The following is a 17,474-nucleotide window of genomic DNA, read 5'->3' as shown; positions in this document are numbered from 1 at the left end:
AGGGTCTCGGGGTAACGACCGGCGACATGGACCCTGAAGCTTTGCACTAATATTGTGTGCCCTCACAGGTACTACGCGGCCGCTCCAATTTTGCCGTCCTAGTCTTGGGGCGCAAACAGCCGAGTGCTGCTCAGAACGATCCTCGTGATAGAACATGATGATAAACCTGCGAACTCAATGACTTAGCCGGACGCGAGAGCAATCGTGGCTCAGGAACGGACGATGGTGCCTGAAGGCAAGATTGCCGGTCAGCGTCGTCCTTACAGAGGTCGGGCGCACGGAAGTATGCATGGAAGAGCCTCGACCGATTCAACGAGCAGAGTGGTCAACCTCGGAGATCTCAGTCTGGCTTGTACTTGTTTCTCCGTCGGAGACGAAAGCGGTCGATGTGGCTTGAGGGGGCAAGCTGGGGATGTCTTCGCAAGCAGACGGGACCGCGGAATATGGGTTGCGAGCTGCAGTCACCCATGAGGCGCGGCTTGCTTCTGCGGACTGCGCGATTCCGAATTGTTATGTCAGTCTGCTGAAACTCAGTCACAATATCAACAAAGCCCGTGATCATGAGTACCCTTTTGTGCGCACAAGTGGAAAGGGCGACCGGCGACGTTGGAACAGCGACCCCATACTCACGATTCTTACTCACGACCCCGGAAGCTCGTTGCTTCGCACGCGTTGCTCACCGGCGACGTCCATGTGACGCGGGGTTTGCGTGAGTGTGTGCTTGATCTCGCTATACTCTTGACCGGCCATTGGGTCGAATCGCAGCAAAGCGATGCCGATGAGTTGTGGCAGGGTAAACCCGTGATCTGCGCACAGGCCGAACCGAGGTGACCCTGCAGCAAGCCACTGCGCAGCACGATGTTCCGGATGATCGCGAACGGCGTAAAACTGAGTCGACGGCAGTGCCCACGTAACGGTAGAACTGAAGTCGATGGCGACAATCACGGTGAAGCTGGTGGCGTTGTGGCAGCGGTTGGGTTCCGCCGGAACGCACAAGGCAAAGAGTATAGTCCAGGAACGACCGTCCCAGCGTCAAGGTTGAGCTGACCGTTTGCTGTATACGATCAATTGCTGTGTTGTCTTCTACCGAGGCTAGGACTAAAAGGCACAAGTTGTGCTTGTACCTGCATCGCCCAAGCGAGGTCTCTCAGCTGACCAGAGCTAGGGGTGCAGCCAGTACGGAGTGTCGGCTTCGAACAGGGATTCGTTTCAGCACTCTGAGCGGTATGAGAGGGTGATTTATACTTCCGAGAAGCATCCGTGGCTCGTTCGGCCTAATGCACAGTGTGGCGAGGCCTTCGCGCCAGTAGAAGACCAAGAGAGGGAGGCAGACAGTGTGAAGCCGTAATTTCTCAAAGCAGACCCCGCTTCGGTGCTGCTCCATCACCCGATCAGAGGTGTACATGGCACGGTGACCAATCTCGATGAGCTTGTCAATCCTCACGCGGCATTCTCCCGTATGATCCATCAGGATACACCGCACATCTCCGCAGAAAACTCCTCCAAGCTGTCCGCTTGGTCCGCAGTCGACTGCAGCACCGTCTTCAAGGATCGACTCGGCCTTTTTCGACGCAGAGCAACCCATTTGCCTTCGGGAAATAAGTCATAGCAAATCGGCGCTTTACCACCGTGAACAGCTCGGCGACAAATATTGCCGGAAGCCGACGCGTTGCCCTTGTGTTTGGAGATCCACAGCAACCTGGACTCTGGCATCAGACTTGCTTGGCAACATTGCGTGGTCGGTCAACCTGTCATCGGCCTCACCAGCATCAAGTTGCCGAGCTGATTGCAACTCTCTCATACTGGTCTCAAAGGAACGGCGTGGCGGGGGAGCTTTGCACCGATCGGGCGCTGGATGATGTCGTGGAGTATTCTTCTTTCGAGGGAAGTGACGACGGGTCGAGAGATGTCAGTCATATTGCTGGCGTTAGGGTCTTTGGCTACGTTCGATCGAATCATACATTGCTCGCACGACCTCGATCCATGCCGGCCGATGCGAGCGGTCCTCTCTCGGACGGCAATAGCGATGCTCTGAGTCTCGCTTCCGAAGCATTGGTGTGCCTGTACCTGAGTGCGTAGAATGTAGGGAGAAGCGACCTCCAGGGCCTCGAGGCGACTCAACCTCGCCGGTCGTGACAACGCGTCAGCACCAGGGAGGTTAGACGAACCCGCGGCTTTCTGACAGTTTCCAACCAGGCGAGGGTTTGCATCAACTGTGGCTGAGTTCAGTTCAACCTGGCGCGCAAAGACGACATCGAAGTGCAGTGCGGAAGCACAAATCCCCGTCGTGCCAACCCGTCATGAGGCGTCGAAGGTGGGACAAAGGAGAGCGGATTGTTCGCACAAGACGAGGGCGGGGGACAGTCAAGCTGCGGGATGCGCAACATGCGGGGTAGCTGGGGCACCACAAACAACCTCATGCACGGTGGAGGGGGCAGCAACGTCGACAGGCAGCAGAGCATGGGGTTCCACAAACACCCCATGACCGTTTCGGCACCTGCCCACATCAGCTTACGACCACAAGGCCAAGCTCGGCTAGAAGACCTGCAGGGGGAGTCGAAGCATGTCAGAGGGCAGCCAGACTAGAAGTGACTTGGGACCTCCCCGGTTTAGGCTGGAGTGTCAGACAGGCTCGGCCAAAAGGTTGCCGATCTGGGATTGACCGGTGACGCTGCATGAGCTCGTCCAAAGGAAGCGAGCGACAGATGGAGAACAGACCCTGAATGCGAGGCTGGCTAGCACGTCAGCCAATGCGTTGCGCGCATTCACCGTAGCAACGCAGCACTGCAGCAGGCCATTCTCTTCGCTAACGATTTTTTAGCTTTTTTTCATTCTACTAAAGAATTGATTTTGTGTGTCGACCTTCAAACTCCGCAGAGCGGTTCCCCACGTACTGCGAGCAGGCCTTTGCTTCGACACAGGCCTGAAAGCAATCGTTTCTGAGGCATGCTTTCCGGGGTCAAGGGTCGTGTCGTCGTTCGAGATCTGTCAACTGACCACGAGGAAAGAGCTCAGCTTTGCCCTGCCTCAAGGTTTGCCGGTCGATGACCATTGCTGCCACTAAGCGTCCTAGCCATCGCAATCAACTTGACCGGTCGGCCTTTCCCGTCGATGGTCGCGCTGACTTGGCTCTTTCCGTGGCTCCAATTGAGCAGGCAGCGCCAGAGAAGCATGTTGGATGATTTCCGAGTTCAGCCTTCATCCGCTGCCCTCACTCGCGCTCGCGCGTCGCGAAAGTAGATGCTGGGATTGTGGCTTCATTTGATGCTATATGTCGGCTGTATCGGAGAAGCTGGTTGTTTGGCAATTGCCGCGCTCAATCGGTCCTTGTGGGTTCCCTCTGTGTCCATTGCAGCTTGTCGTTTGAGCATGAAATCCGACCTAAGAACGATGAACAGGCGGAAGAGGAGGCGACGCAGGGGAGGGGAGCCATTTGAAACAGGACGAGAGACACCTTTAGCGGGAGGAAAACCCCCGAATGTGTGATGATTCTGCGTCGGTGAGCTGCTCTCCCGCGACGCCGACCATCCCAAGAAAGGCGTTGTGCAGAGAATTCCGCGCTGCTCAATTCTGCACATTGGCTCTGATGGATCTACCTGGCTTGGCCTTGCCGTCCCGTTCACTCTCCGCCGCTCCCCTCTCTCCAGGTGCTTCATTCGGCTGTCACGCCGTTCCAAATTGCCCGCGACACCCTCTCGCTCAGGAACCGACCAACACTCTCACCAGTTCACACCCGACTCCTACCTCGACACCTGTCTCCCTTTCGCACATTGTCCCCGGTCAGCCTTCATCCCTTGGTCGGCACATACTGTCCTGCTGCGCCGCCGTTGTTGCTGTACGGGGCTTCTGCATTGTCACGCAACACGCGACCTCATCTCGAAGGCACAGCGATAGTGTATCACAGCGCTCGACCCGACCCGAAAAGTAGAAATAGCTGCCCGTCCTCCCCGCCATACCAAGATCCTTTCCTCCCCACAAACCTTCCCCGCACGACTTCTCCACCTTTCTTCCTCCACACCTCCTCCTCTCCTTTCTACCTCAAGACTAGGAAAGCATCGTCACTATGGTTGTCTCGGCTACCACCGGTGGCCAGTCCGAGGTCGCCCAGGCCCTCGCCGACCACCGTCTCTCGATGGTCGGCGCTACTGGTGCCAAGGGTCTCGTCAAGAATGCCCGTACCTTTGCCATCGCCGTCTTTGCCTCGATGGGTGGTCTCATCTACGGATACAACCAGGGCATGTTCGGTCAGATCCTGAGCATGTACTCGTTCAGCGAGGCGAGTGGTGTCAAGGGTATCTCCAACCCTACCCTCGCCGGTTTCATCACCGCCATTCTCGAGCTCGGTGCTTGGGCTGGTGTGCTGATGAACGGCTACGTTTCGGATGCCTTTGGTCGTAGGAAGTGTGTCGTGTTCGGTGTCGCTTGGTTCATCCTCGGTGCCATCATCCAGGCCTTCACCCGCGACGGCTCGTACGACTATATTCTCGCCGGTCGCGCCATCACTGGTGTCGGTATCGGATCGCTCTCGATGATTGTGCCCCTCTACAACGCCGAGCTCGCTCCCCCTGAGATCCGTGGTTCGCTCGTCGCCCTCCAGCAGCAGGCCATCGTCGCCGGTGTCATGATCAGCTACTGGTTCACCTACGGCACCAACTACATTGGCGGCATCGGCGAGACCCAGAGCAAGGCCGCCTGGCTCATTCCTGTCACCGTCCAGATCCTCCCCGCCCTCATCCTTGCCGTCGGTATCTTCTGGCTGCCCGAATCGCCCCGTTGGCTCATCAACCAGGGCGCCGAGCAGGAGTCGCTCAAGGTCATCGCTGGTCTCCGTCGCCTCCCCGAGAACGACATGCTCGTCCAGATGGAGTTCCTCGAGGTCAAGGCCCAGAAGCTCTTTGAAGACCGTGTCTCTGCTCACGACCACCCCGACCTTCAGGACGGCTCCCGCAGCAGCAACTTCAAGCTCGGACTTGCCGGATACAAGTCGCTGGTCACCAACCCTGCCAACTTACGCCGAACCCTCGTCGCCGTTTTGGTCATGCTGTTCCAACAGTGGACCGGAATCAACTTCATTCTCTACTATGCTCCCTTCATCTTCAAGCAGATCGGTCTCGAAGGCAACACCATCTCGCTGCTCGCCTCGGGTGTTGTCGGAATTGTTCTGTTCCTTGCAACCATTCCCGCGGTGCTGTACATTGACTCGTGGGGACGCAAGCCCACCATGATTGTCGGTGCTGCTATCATGGGATGCTGCCACCTTGTCGTTGCCATCATCATCGCCACATGCAGTGGCAACTGGCCTGCCCACCGAGCCGCTGGTTGGGTTGCCTGCGCCTTCGTCTGGATCTTCGCCGCTGGTTTCGGATTCTCCTGGGGTCCATGTGGTTGGATCGTTGTCGCCGAAGTGTTCCCTCTCGGTCTGCGTGCCAAGGGTGTCTCGATCGGTGCTGCTTCCAACTGGCTCAACAACTTCGCCGTCGCCATGTCTACCCCGGACTTCATCTCTGCCGCCCCTTACGGTGTGTTCATCTTCCTCGGCCTCATGTGCTTCATTGCCATCGCCTACGTCGTGTTCTTCGTCCCCGAGACCAAGCTCAAGTCGCTCGACGAGCTCGACGCCGTCTTCGGTGACAAGTCGGGACGATCGCAGTGGGAGGCCGGTATGATGCTCCAGGCTCAGCGCGACGTCGGTCTGCTTCGCCTCGCCGGTATCGAGGAGCCCAAGGGTCTTCCCACCTCCGACAACGCCTCTGGTGATCTTGACGAGAAGCACTCGGACATCCACGAGGACAAGACCAGCAACGTCGTCACTCACACCGCTTAAGGTTGATACCCCCTCTGTTCTCCGCTGTCCACCTTCACCTTGCTTCTTCGCATTCCCCTTGGCTCCATGTCGCCTAGGGAACTCATCTCATCTTTTCTTGCTGTATCGGTCTTGGTATTGAATGTAACCCCAAGTGTAAACCACATCGCTTTGCCTACTCGTGTCTGAATTGTTTGTGATTTCTCTCGTCTGACCTCCTCGTGACTATGTTCGTCTGACTCGTCTTGTATACATGGTCGAACGATACCTGATAGAGCGGCGCGGTTGCACAGAGGAGCACGTGGAAAAAATGAAGCCGGTGTTGGGTGTAAATGAAGTTTCATGCAAGGACGCGTCAGTGTGCAAGATCTGTGCGGAAAATGATTTTGACATCGGATGCTTCCGACGAAACTGTCAAGCACGGCGCCTCTTGTACGACCTTCACCGTTGTGCACCACCACGACTCTGCTCACCGCCAGCATGATTCGCATACGCCATCCACAGGGTACTTCTTCGTTCAAGATAGATGACAGCACAACCACGCTAGGTCAATTGCAAGGCTACATCGCTGAGCAATTTGGGATAGGGGCGTCGGAGCAGGAGCTTAAGATCGGCTATCCGCCCAAGACCTTGCGTCTCAGCTCGGTGGGTGATGGTGCGCTGCTGAGCTCGGAGGACGTTGGCATCAAGAGAGGAGAGCAGGTGATTGTGGCTCGAAAGGCGGGCAGCGCTGCTTCGACGTCAAATGGTGCTGCACAGTCTGTTGCGACACCGTCATTGCCAGCTCAAAGTGCGATTTCTTCGTTCGGCGCTATGGGTGGACCCAAACCGAACATTTCCACTGCGACAGGTCCGCGCACATCATATGGACTGGGTGCAAGAACGCTCCAGGATGGACTCACTGCACGAGCTGCTCTTCCTTCTTCCAACCCTTCAACACCCGGCAGCGTCACCGACGGCAGCGTTTCAGTAGCCATCCCATCCTCCCCTTCATCACGACTTACACTCAAAGTGGTGCCAGACGACAACTCCTGCCTCTTCAACTCTGTCGGCTACCTCTTCAACCAACGACTTGGCTCCGATGTCTGTCAAAATCTTCGTCAGACAGTCGCTACATCCATCCGTTCGAATCCGGACGAGTATCCGGACATTGTACTCGGTCAGCCACGGGACAGCTATATCTCAAAGATTCTCTCACAGACGACATGGGGTGGAGCGATCGAGCTCTCGATCCTCTCAGAGCATTTCGGCGTGGAGATCGATTCGATCGATGTGGCTACTGGAACCGTGCATCGATTCGGAGAAGACAAGGCGTACGAGAATCGCGCGATTGTGGTGTACTCAGGAATCCATTACGATGCTCTCACGTTGAAAGAGGGAAAGGACGAGACTACGATATTTCCGAATCTTGCAGCGATCGGGATAGCGAAAGATGAGGACGAGGTGATGAGTGCGGCGAAGCAGCTGTGTCAGGAGTTGAAGAGGAGGAAGTACTACACGGATACAGCGAGCTTCAGCTTGAAGTGCAAGACGTGCGGGACAAAGCTGACGGGCGAGAAGCAGGCGGTACAGCATGCGAAGGAGACCGGACATGGGGACTTTGGCGAGGTCTGATGCGGGCAAGTAGGTACGGTTCAGAGCCTTGTCCTCGGGAACGGCCTGATGGCGACCAATGTCGCCAGCTGTTATCGACAAAGTATAGTCATATGACCGAAGCTACCCCGTTGCTCGGGTACTTGCGGAAGGATCGCGATGACACTTCGATCGATCGAGCAGCAGCTCGCTGACGCGCGGCTCTTCCCCCTCCCTTTGTGCTGATGACACACTTGAACGATTCTCACTTTTGCGGTACATTATGCTCCAATGGACCGATGCAGAGGGAACTTGCCCTCGTTCCATAGCAACGTTGCTAATGCGGACATTATCGAGCGAGACAGACTCTTCGAGAGATGCCGTTCAGCCCGACCCGTCTCGGACGTGTCGTATGCCTCGTCAAAGGGATTGGTCCCTTTGTCTTCGACTGATGACATCGATGGACAGCCGCCTTCTTGCCGAGCTCTGACTGAGCCTCTCTATACGGACTTTTTCCTTCGTGTAATCAGTATCGTGAGCTCGTTGACAAATCCAAAACTGACAAGCTTCAGAAGGCTAGCACAGTCCGACATGGAGTTCAAAGTCAGGATGTACAGCCACTCGGTTTGTTCCTTTGTTTGCTGCGAGTCTACGCATGAAGTCGTCATACACGATGTCGATTGGCGGGTTGCGGTCGACACCAACCAGAACAATGACAGCAAGCCGATCGTGCATTAATCGAGAGCACGCGTGCCTCGGCGCGACACTGGAATTTCTTCTTGCATTGCAGCATTTGCCACGTGAGCCTCATCCCCTTTGTCTCGGCCACGATCTGCCCCACCAACTTAAATCCTCGCTCGGAGAAGCATCGACGTCAGCCCAAAATTGCTCACGCAGGGTTGCATCCAAACACAGGGCATGAGTCGAACGGCCGGACCTCGGCATCGACCGCATGCATTGGTGCCGGACGTAGCGGTGATCCGGGCAAGGGGACAAAGGGAAGTGGCTGCTCGTAGGGACTATTGGCGGTGGCGCTTAGAAGCAAGGCTCGGCAAGGTTGTCAAACCTTGTCAAAGACTGCTTCCACAGAAGCGAGGCTGCTCATGGGCGCAAGATGTGCTCGGCAAAGTACACTGCGGAGATTCGCGCCGACATGTGGTGGGGATCGCTACACGTCGTGGTCGTGTTCCCTTTGTTCTCCACCTCGAAATCCCTTTGTTGTTCGTTGATGTTGCTGTTTCTACATTTATGCGATGCAGATTCATATTCTTCGAAAGCATAAAAGGGCCGCGAGACATGTCTCAGTGCTTCTCTCCACCCTTGTCATCCTCTTTGAGATCACATCGCCTTCAAACTCAGTCACGATGAAGATGCCGATTCTTCACTCTATCGTCTGCCTGGTCTGCAGCTTTGTCACCTGTATCAACAGCTGCAAAGGCAGGCCCGTCTCAGCATGTCCTGGAGATGACTGCGTCATCACTTCGTACCCTTCATCCAACCCGCTCCGAGTCGATCTCCCTCTGGGCACCGTGCTCGGTACCAATGTCGACTACTCGGCACAACGTTTCACTTTGCCGTACGCACAACCGCCGATCGGTCAGCTGCGTTTCGCGTCACCTCAACCACTCACTTCGTTCAATGCTTCTGTCTATGCTGCTACCAAGCTTCCTAGCGCATGCATGCAGCAACCTGATGGACGTTACGACATCGCAGATGTCAGCGAAGACTGCCTGTACCTCAACATCTACCGACCGGCTCCGTCGAGCATTTCAGGCAACGAGAAGATGCCGGTGATGGTGTGGATCCATGGCGGAAGCTTCGTTTCGGGTTCGTCGACGGCACCCGGCCTGGATGGATCGTGGCTGGCAAGTCAGAACACTGTAATTGTCGTCACGATTCAGTATCGTCTTGGAATGTTCGGCTTTTTGTCTCCCAGCGCTTTCACGGATGAGTCGGTAGCGACGCCTTCCGGCGGCAAGGTTCAAGGCAACCAAGGTGGACGTGATGTAATCCAAGCGCTTCGGTTCCTGCAGGACAACATCGGTGCCCTCGGTGGCGACTCGAACAGAATCACGGTCGCTGGACAGAGCAGCGGTGCCCATCTCATTCGTTCACTGCTCAACGCTCCTTCCGCTGCCCCACTCTTCCAGCGAGCAATTCTCCATTCGGATCCGGCCAACTTTGGCACGCAAACCCAAACAACAAGTCAACATGTAAGCGACTATGCGCTGGGTCAAACGAGCTGTTCTGATCTCGGCTGCTTGCGATCCATGTCGGCAGGCGATCTTCTCGATGCAAGCACAGCCACAGTACAGGCAGGGCAAAGCATCGATGCGTCGGTAGCAGTCACTGAGGTGTGGCGTCCCTTCGTCGGCTCCTTCACCGGCTCTTCTTTCGAAGACGACCCGAGTGGAGCGATGGCTTTTGGGAAGCCGATAATCTTCACCAATGTGGAGAACGAAGCTGGATCGGCGGTTGGAAGTCTGCTCATGCCTACGGGAACGGATGCGCAAAGTGCGCAGATGCGAGACTATCCGTTCTCACTGACACGCGAGCAGCTGCTGGGCCAAATGTTCAACGATGGACGCGCCAGCACACTCTCCGCAGCAGGTCAGTATGGCATGAATTCAAATACTTCGGCGTTCCCTTCGCCAGCTCAGATCCGTCTCTACTCGCAAGCGGACGACAGTCTGCGCCGTAACCTCGAGACCATCCTCACCCAAGGTATGTTCACCTGCCCGACTTGGAACAATGCGCAACGATACGCATCTCGAACCGCCGCCTATGTTGCCATCTTTGACAGAGGCTTGCAGTATCCTTCGAACGAAGGCATCGACTACTGTTCGGAAAATGGAAGGGTGTGCCACGAGGACGACATTCGGCTGGTATTCGTCCATCCTAGTAAGGTGACAGATGGAGCGACGCAGAAGGTGATGAGGGAGGTGCAGGCCAGATGGATGGGATTCGTGAGAAGTGGTAGCCCGAACGCGGGTGGATATGGAGGATGGAGCTCAGTAGACTCGAGTCAGCAGACCGCACAAGTAATGAGACTTGGTGCGGATGATGGCTTCTCTGCCGTGGATGCCATCTCGCTGCAGTCGGGTCAGTATGCGGGATGTGGGCAGGTGTGGGGAAGTCAGGTGAAATATGATTGGCAGCTGTACGGCTGAGCCATGCTCGAATGCTTCCAGTGATATCGCGTCTTTGCACCGTCCCCTCATATGGTTTCGCGAATCGTTCCCAGAACACTGTCATTACTTTCGCTGCACTCATATCTTTGTTGTCATATAGAAGCTGGTATCCGTCCATTGCGTCGAGCGTCACAAGGCATCGTACAGCTCCCGCGCCAAGCCGATGGCGTGATGGGAAGTGGTTCAGAAGAGTGCGATCGGGCCTCCCGATGCCACGGCGTGCATTTGAAATTCACCATTTGAAGTCAGCCGCGAATTTTAGCTACACTTGAGGCAAGGGTAGAAGTACAAAATCTGTATTGAAAGAATGTGGAAGAACGAGCTAAGAGGGCAGAGAGCACGGGGCAATGCGGCCACAAAAAAGTCACGAAACAGTCCGGACTTCCACTCTTGGCCTGCATGCAGCCTTTTGGTTGGCGCACCAGCGCTTCAGCCGCCGTTGCAGATCGATTGACCACCAATTCGAGAAGAACACAAAACAAGACTGTGCCACACCTGTGCTCCTGCGTCCACCATCCCATCGTACCTCTTGTGATTCGTCATTGCATCAGGTATATGCCGCCATCCGTCCGCGCAAGTGCATCCTCATCCATCCGTAGACTATCCCAGACTGCTCGTCAGCTGTCCAACGGTATCTCTTCTCCCTCCATTCACACCATGGCTTCCGCTCAGGACTTCAAGACCCGTGCCGTCGGCGCACCCTACACGCTCGACTACCGCGTCTTCCTCGAGAACAGCAAGACCGGCTTGCCCGCTTCTCCCTTCCACGATGTTCCCCTCTTTGCCGATGAGAGCAAGACCATCCTCAACATGATCGTCGAGATCCCCCGATGGAGCAACGCCAAGATCGAGATCAGCAAGGAGGAGAGCTTCAACCCTTTCAAGCAGGACACCAAGAAGGGCAAGTTGCGCTTCGTTCGCAACTGCTTCCCTCACAAGGGCTACATCTGGAACTACGGTGCCTTCCCCCAGACCTGGGAGGACCCTCACCACACCCACCCCGACACCAAGGCCAAGGGTGACAACGACCCGCTCGACGTCTGTGAGATCGGCGAGCAGGTCGGCTACACCGGTCAGATCAAGCAGGTCAAGGTGCTCGGTGTCATGGCTCTCCTCGACGAGGGCGAGACCGACTGGAAGGTCATCGTCATTGACGTCAACGACCCGCTCGCCAGCAAGCTCAACGACATCGAGGACGTCGAGCGACACCTCCCCGGCCTCATCCGTGCCACCAATGAGTGGTTCCGCATCTACAAGATCCCCGACGGAAAGCCCGAGAACCAGTTCGCCTTCTCCGGCGAGGCCAAGAACCGCAAGTACGCCACCGAGATCGTGCACGAGTGCAACGAGGCTTGGAAGAGGCTCATCGGCGGTCAGGCCGACGCTGGCGAGATCAGCTTGACCAACACCGCCGTTCAGGGCTCCCAGGGTCTCGTCGGCGCTCAGGACAGCGCCGTGGCTAGCGTGCCCAAGGCCAACCCGCAGCCCGCTGCTCCTATCGATGCTAGCATCGACAAGTGGTTCTACATCTCCAGCTCGTCCAACTAAACACTTGTGTCGTCAATCACGCTTTGCAACAGTGTTGGAGCGTGTCGTTCATAGTGCAATTTCACAATTCCAATCTGCGTTGGCTCTTGAAGGACGAATGTGGTGCGTTGCGAAGGATGATTCTGCTGTGCTGAATGGTTTGCGGTGCGAAACAATCAAGTTCGACGCTGCGCTCACGACTGTTGCTATTCCTGTTGAGCCTGTAGACGCTGCTTCTTGCGTCGTTTCTGCAGCTTTTTCTTTCTGTTTGCAGCTGCGTTGTTGCCGCTGCCGGATACCGCTCCGCTCAGATCCTCTTCTCCATCGCTATCGTTGTCGTTATCGTCAGCGTCATCGCCGACCTCTTCCTGCACATCCAAGACCCTCTTCTTCGCCACCTCGACCACCGCTGCATTTCCTCCTCGCTCCCCAGTCCTGACAAAACAAGCAACGAAAAACCCGTTGCAACTCTCAACGTTCGGCTTATCTCCATCACCCTCCCCACCCGGGATGCACCTGATCACGCTCTCCGCAACTTCCTCCTTCCCCGCACACACCTTCCTGTCTCCTCTGACCTTCCAACTCGGAATGACATCCTTTCTGCCTGCCAACGTCCAACCTTTCTCCCTTGCTTCTTCCGAATCGAGCGCTTTCATCACCACCACCTCGTTCTCTTCGGCGTGAATGCTGCATGTGCTGTACACAACTTTTTCCAGCGCAGGGAATTTGAATGCGTGTCGAATCATCAGCTGTTGGAATTCGGAGAGTTGTCGCAATCGATGTGCTAGCTTGCTTTCCCCCGAATCTGTCGTGGTCGTGTCGGTGGTATCGTTTTCGACGTCGTCATCTTCTTTGAGGAAATCGAGACGGTTGACGATACCGGAACCGCTGCAGCTGGGATCGAGAAGCATATGCGTTACATCGGGAAAGTCGTGTGGTTGGGTGGTGAGGAAATCCTTTCGTTGCGCGATGACATTCCCACCAGCGATTCCGGCAAGGGGTTTCGTTTGCAGCGCTCCGACGGCAGCGAGTCGTTTGAGCAAGGTTTTGAACCGAACGGCGTCTCGTTCGAATGCATCAATACGTCCTTTGGTGGGTTTCGGATTGGGTTTGGAAAACATGATGGCGCTGAGATGGCTGGTCTTGTTGCCCGGTGCACTGGTCGCATCGATCACGTGGGTCGCGGCTGGAGGATCCAAGATGTACGCAGGGAAGCAAGAAGCGAGATCTTGCATGACGATCCAGTTCTCCCGATACATTCCGCTTTTCAACAGCAGGCTCGTTGCTTTCGGGTGAAACGCTAGCAATCCCGGAACGTGTTCCGATTCAGCAAATTCCTTGACTCCCGTCAACTCTCGCTCCGTGACAAGGTGGAACTTGTTCTCGGTCAACCAGTCGAACACCTCCTCCCGCGTTGCACGCAGCGAGTTGATCCGAATCCATCTAGGCATGCGTGCCGTCATCTCCTGATACAGCGCACCCGAACGCAGATCCTGGATCCTCGACTTTCCCTGTCGAATCTGAAGCTTGACCAACGACGAGTGCAGCGAAGCCCGATACCTTTCGAGCGTCACTTTCGGTGGCCAAGTTTTGCTGGCCTGAATTCCGCGAGACTGAAAGAGAAGATCGTGACACAATACCAACAGCAGTGCTTGCTTGCTCGGATACTCGATCTTGCTCGACTTTGTTGGAGGATCCTTTCCCTTCCCATTCGCTTTGACCTTGCTCTTCGACGGTGGCGCAAGGACGAACACCTTCTCTTCGAGCTTCATCACCTTCGATTCGTCCAAAGCATGCATGAGAGCGCTCCGATACGCCAGCGAGTTGATGAGGATGGCCAGCACGCGTCCCGAGTCCGCATGTTCAGAAGCAGCCGCCTTGACCGAACACTCGTCCCGAAGTACTCGATCCAGCGATCTCGCCGATCGGATGTAAAAGTCGGCCATCACTGCGGCACCAGCAACCCGTCAAGACTCTGAGGCGATGGGAGGATCAGGTATGGGTGAGGAAGGTAAAGTTCAGGGTCCTGTCGGTGAATCTTCTCAATTGCTGAAAAATCTCTCTCCACATCTCAGACTGGTCGTCCGTGTTCCGAGCACGTTGGCGAGTCGCCCCTTTCACCCGCTGCTCACGGACTCAACAATGTGTGGACATCTGTTCACCTTCTCCTCCTCGCTCGAAACACCATTCACAAACATCAAATGTATTGGGTATTCGAACAAAAAGAAAATGACACTGCTACAAAGACAGTACAGAGATCAGGCATCAGGACGAGTGGCGGCACCAGTACCCGGCAAGATGTTCTGCAAGGCTGGTGCCGCTTGGGCAGCTTTCTCGACGAGTTCGTTTCCGGCCGACTGTGTTGCCTCAGGACGAGCAAAGGTCGTGCTGGACGACTTGGCAAGACCGCTGCGGATGGGCTCTTGGCTGTTCTGTCGCGAAGGAGGTCGCTGTCCGTTTTTGGGTGGACGAGGTGGACTGGTTGGTGCGATGACGGTGGAAGACGAGTCATGCGTGAATTCCTGAGCTAGACCTGTTGGAGTCGCAGGCTGCTCTGGACGTGCCAGTGTGTTCTGAATCACTTGGGCATGGTCGCCGTCTTGCGATTGGGTTCCAGTGGGTGTAACGAACCCAGCCGTCTCCATGGAGGGTGCCACGCTGCGCGTCGACGCCGCCGTTCCAGGTCTCGCTGCGGCTGCTGCTGCTGGTGGTTGTGGGTCTGAGGCACCAGCCTGCTCTTTGATCTGGTCTACTCTTCCATTGGCGGGACGAGGCGATTCGGTGGCACTGGCAGTTGCATCAACGGTAGCAGCCGATGGGATCGCCTCTGTCGGCGTCTCGGAAGCGTCACCCAGAGCCAGTTCTGACAGCTCCTTTCGCACCGAACTTCTGCGCTGAGGAATGTCACGAGAGGACGTGGCCGGAGCAGCACCGCCGCCGTTGACGCCGAGGGTGGGAGGTGGCTTGCGGTTGAGACTGTTTGATTTGCGGGTGGACGCCGCATCGGTTGCAGCGGCGAAGGAGGAAGTACGGAAAGACTGGTTCCGAGAAGGTTGAGCGGGGGCTGGCGGAAGCGCCTGAGTCGGCGACTTAGACCCGGCAGTGGCAGCAGCATCAGCAGCGTACCTCGATCCACTGCTAGGACCTGCTTCTTCGAAGATGGTGCCGCTCGCAGAGCTGGAGAGGGGCGCTTCGTTCAGCAGAGCAGCTTTCCTCTTGTGAGTGTCCTCGAGGTCCTTGAGGCTCTTGAGTCCGGCTGAAGATTTGGAGACCTCAGCAGGAGTGGCGAACGCGAACTGGTCGAGCGACTTGGGCAGCTCAACCGAGGTTTCGTCGACCGTGTCCGAGTCCTTGAAAGTAGGAATCCACTGACGCCTCTCCTTGAGGAATTTCTGCATATCTACGGTCGTAGAGGCAGCGTCGGTGGGCTTGGTGATGTCGCGAGAGGTGAGATCGATCTGATTCCATTGCACGCCTTTACCAGCAAAGAGTTCGGATGGGCGTGGTCCGGCAGGTACGGCAGGAGATGGAGCGAGACCGCCGGATACGTCACGACCAACGGCTTCTGCAAAATTGCCGCCAGGTCCAGCAGGACTGCTGAGCGACGGAGCGATGGCCGATGGTGTGATCACGGGCGCTGGGCTTGTTGCGGTAGTAGTCTTGTTGAGGCTGGTGTGGCTGGCACGCTTGGTGTTGGCATTGTTGAAGTAATCCGATTCAGGCGAGTTCTTGTGGGCCTGTGCGGGCGAGCCGCCGTCAACGCTCTGAGCGCCCTTTCTACGTGTGCTGCCAAAGAACTTTTTCATGCTGGACGAGTTGCGCGAGAGGAGAGAGGAGGAATCGGAAGCGTTGAGGCCGGTACGGCGATGGCTGGATATTTGGCCGAATTCGGGGGTGTCTCCGATGGCGTCGGCAGCTTCCGAGGTACGATTAGGGGGGACTGAGTCCGATGCGTGCTTGTTGTAACTAGAGGCGGTGGAGGAAGTGGACTTGCGGGACCTAAGACCAAAGATGGCCATCCTTCTCGTCGAGTCTAGGGTGATGAGGTGAGCGTTGAAAGCTGGACGCCGCCGACGAGTCTACAAGCAACGAGCTGAACGTGGGCTTCCAAATGTTGCGAACAGGATGTACGAGTGTCGAGACCACGAGCTACCAAAAACAAAGGCGTGCGGGTGTGAGGAGATTTCTATTGAGCGGCTGGATGCCAAGTGTCGAATCGAATGGTACGGAGATGCCGACAGCGTTTCAGTGCGAAAAGTGTTGGAAGGAGCGGATGCGATGTGGTTCAAACTGTCTGCTGAGGGTGAAGTGATGGGTGAGATGCAACGAGAGCGGACTGCGCTGGACATGAAGTGACGGCGGCAAGGCTTCAAAGAGAGGAAAAGCGGAGAAAGCTCTGTTGGAGTTGGAAGACATACATGCGTGAGAAGCGTGCGTGAGTGCGTGCGTGCGTGCAGCGACACTTTGGCACGCTCGTGCACTGACCGACCCTGGGCCTCGCCTAATTTACGGTCTACGGTCGACTACACAGATCTCGGCCCAGCTCGGCCAATCACCCTCAGAGGCCCACGCAAGGCTGCTTGCCTTTTTGGCCGATTGCGCACACGCTGCACCGCTGCAATGGAACACTCGAGCTTCTCTCCGTTCAAGTTCATCTGTAGACAACTTGCCGTTCCCAGAATGATCGAAAGGAACCTTGCTTCTCCTCCGTGTACGTGTACGTGTGTGCTGCGTGTGTGCGTGGCCTGAATAGCCCGCCCGCTTTGGCTCGAGTGGAGACCGAGACACGAAAGACCAAGCCCTGCGCAACCGCCTTGTGATGAAGCTCATGAGTTTCTTAACGATCTCACTTCCCTCGACTCGCTTTGTGGGCAGAATAGGCCCAACCCTGTTGCCACGACGAATGATACGGCCACGCTTACATCGTAGAAGGAGGGTCGCTGCATTGAAACGTCTCTGAAATGGCCGGTGACAAAATCGATCGGGGACGGACACGACGAAAAGCATCTCCCGATCCATTGCATACAATCTTAGCTGCGCCTTGAGAAGAAGCTGGAAGAACGCTCGCTCAATTTTGGGCTTCTGGCTCCAAGAGTCGCGCGCGCTCTGCTCTTCCTGCGAGTCGAGTCGAGAATTATTGCGCACACGCTCGGTGCCTGGTGTTGTGCGTCGAAAAAGTGACACTCTCTCCGAAATCGGTTTCGCCGACTTGTTCTCATCGGCGCTACCTTCTCTAACCATCACGAACAGCATCTCGTTCCGTCTGGCTTCTGCTTCTCGGCTCTCAGTACAGTATTCCCCAACAGAGCTTCCAGCAGCGTAGCGTGGTCACCTGACGCAGCACCTCCTCAACGCCAACAAAGCCGCGCAGATCACCGCCA

At 56.2% G+C, this 17,474-nt stretch overlaps 10 protein-coding genes across 10 annotated transcripts; 7 read left to right on the top strand and 3 right to left on the bottom strand.

The window, feature by feature from the left end:
* Positions 1-412: 412 nt before the first annotated feature.
* Positions 413-697, top strand: PHSY_001846 (pigment biosynthesis protein; the record flags this gene model as incomplete). Its single annotated transcript, XM_012332472.1, has 1 exon — positions 413-697. The coding sequence occupies one exon, from the start codon at positions 413-415 to the stop codon at positions 695-697; it is 285 nt and encodes a 94-aa protein (XP_012187862.1).
* A 161-nt stretch (positions 698-858) lies between these two features.
* PHSY_001845 (hypothetical protein) lies at positions 859-2,079 on the top strand (the record flags this gene model as incomplete). The annotated part of the gene is made up of 2 exons (XM_012332471.1): positions 859-1,037; positions 1,815-2,079. The coding sequence occupies 2 exons, from the start codon at positions 859-861 to the stop codon at positions 2,077-2,079; spliced, it is 444 nt and encodes a 147-aa protein (XP_012187861.1).
* A 2,053-nt stretch (positions 2,080-4,132) lies between these two features.
* On the top strand, positions 4,133-5,824 carry PHSY_001844 (monosaccharide transporter; the record flags this gene model as incomplete). The annotated part of the gene is made up of 1 exon (XM_012332470.1): positions 4,133-5,824. One exon carries the CDS (start codon positions 4,133-4,135, stop codon positions 5,822-5,824), a length of 1,692 nt encoding a protein of 563 aa, XP_012187860.1.
* A 375-nt stretch (positions 5,825-6,199) lies between these two features.
* PHSY_001843 (cysteine protease) lies at positions 6,200-7,417 on the top strand (the record flags this gene model as incomplete). The annotated part of the gene is made up of 1 exon (XM_012332469.1): positions 6,200-7,417. The coding sequence occupies one exon, from the start codon at positions 6,200-6,202 to the stop codon at positions 7,415-7,417; it is 1,218 nt and encodes a 405-aa protein (XP_012187859.1).
* Positions 7,418-7,666: 249 nt separating this feature from the next.
* On the top strand, positions 7,667-8,113 carry PHSY_001842 (hypothetical protein; the record flags this gene model as incomplete). Its single annotated transcript, XM_012332468.1, has 1 exon — positions 7,667-8,113. The coding sequence occupies one exon, from the start codon at positions 7,667-7,669 to the stop codon at positions 8,111-8,113; it is 447 nt and encodes a 148-aa protein (XP_012187858.1).
* Positions 8,114-8,739: 626 nt separating this feature from the next.
* PHSY_001841 (carboxylesterase) lies at positions 8,740-10,545 on the top strand (the record flags this gene model as incomplete). Its single annotated transcript, XM_012332467.1, has 1 exon — positions 8,740-10,545. The coding sequence occupies one exon, from the start codon at positions 8,740-8,742 to the stop codon at positions 10,543-10,545; it is 1,806 nt and encodes a 601-aa protein (XP_012187857.1).
* Positions 10,546-11,121: 576 nt separating this feature from the next.
* PHSY_001840 (inorganic diphosphatase) lies at positions 11,122-12,114 on the top strand (the record flags this gene model as incomplete). Its single annotated transcript, XM_012332466.1, has 1 exon — positions 11,122-12,114. One exon carries the CDS (start codon positions 11,122-11,124, stop codon positions 12,112-12,114), a length of 993 nt encoding a protein of 330 aa, XP_012187856.1.
* Positions 12,115-12,299: 185 nt separating this feature from the next.
* Positions 12,300-14,039, bottom strand: PHSY_001839 (hypothetical protein; the record flags this gene model as incomplete). Its single annotated transcript, XM_012332465.1, has 1 exon — positions 12,300-14,039. One exon carries the CDS (start codon positions 14,037-14,039, stop codon positions 12,300-12,302), a length of 1,740 nt encoding a protein of 579 aa, XP_012187855.1.
* Positions 14,040-14,351: 312 nt separating this feature from the next.
* Positions 14,352-16,112, bottom strand: PHSY_001838 (hypothetical protein; the record flags this gene model as incomplete). The annotated part of the gene is made up of 1 exon (XM_012332464.1): positions 14,352-16,112. The coding sequence occupies one exon, from the start codon at positions 16,110-16,112 to the stop codon at positions 14,352-14,354; it is 1,761 nt and encodes a 586-aa protein (XP_012187854.1).
* A 226-nt stretch (positions 16,113-16,338) lies between these two features.
* Positions 16,339-17,346, bottom strand: PHSY_001837 (monocarboxylic acid transporter; the record flags this gene model as incomplete). Its single annotated transcript, XM_012332463.1, has 2 exons — positions 16,339-16,460; positions 17,016-17,346. The coding sequence occupies 2 exons, from the start codon at positions 17,344-17,346 to the stop codon at positions 16,339-16,341; spliced, it is 453 nt and encodes a 150-aa protein (XP_012187853.1).
* Positions 17,347-17,474: the final 128 nt, after the last annotated feature.

Source organism: Pseudozyma hubeiensis (assembly GCF_000403515.1).
Source record: "Pseudozyma hubeiensis SY62 DNA, scaffold: PHS20, whole genome shotgun sequence".
NCBI lineage: Eukaryota > Fungi > Basidiomycota > Ustilaginomycetes > Ustilaginales > Ustilaginaceae > Pseudozyma > Pseudozyma hubeiensis.
This window is presented reverse-complemented; position numbering and strand designations above follow the sequence as displayed.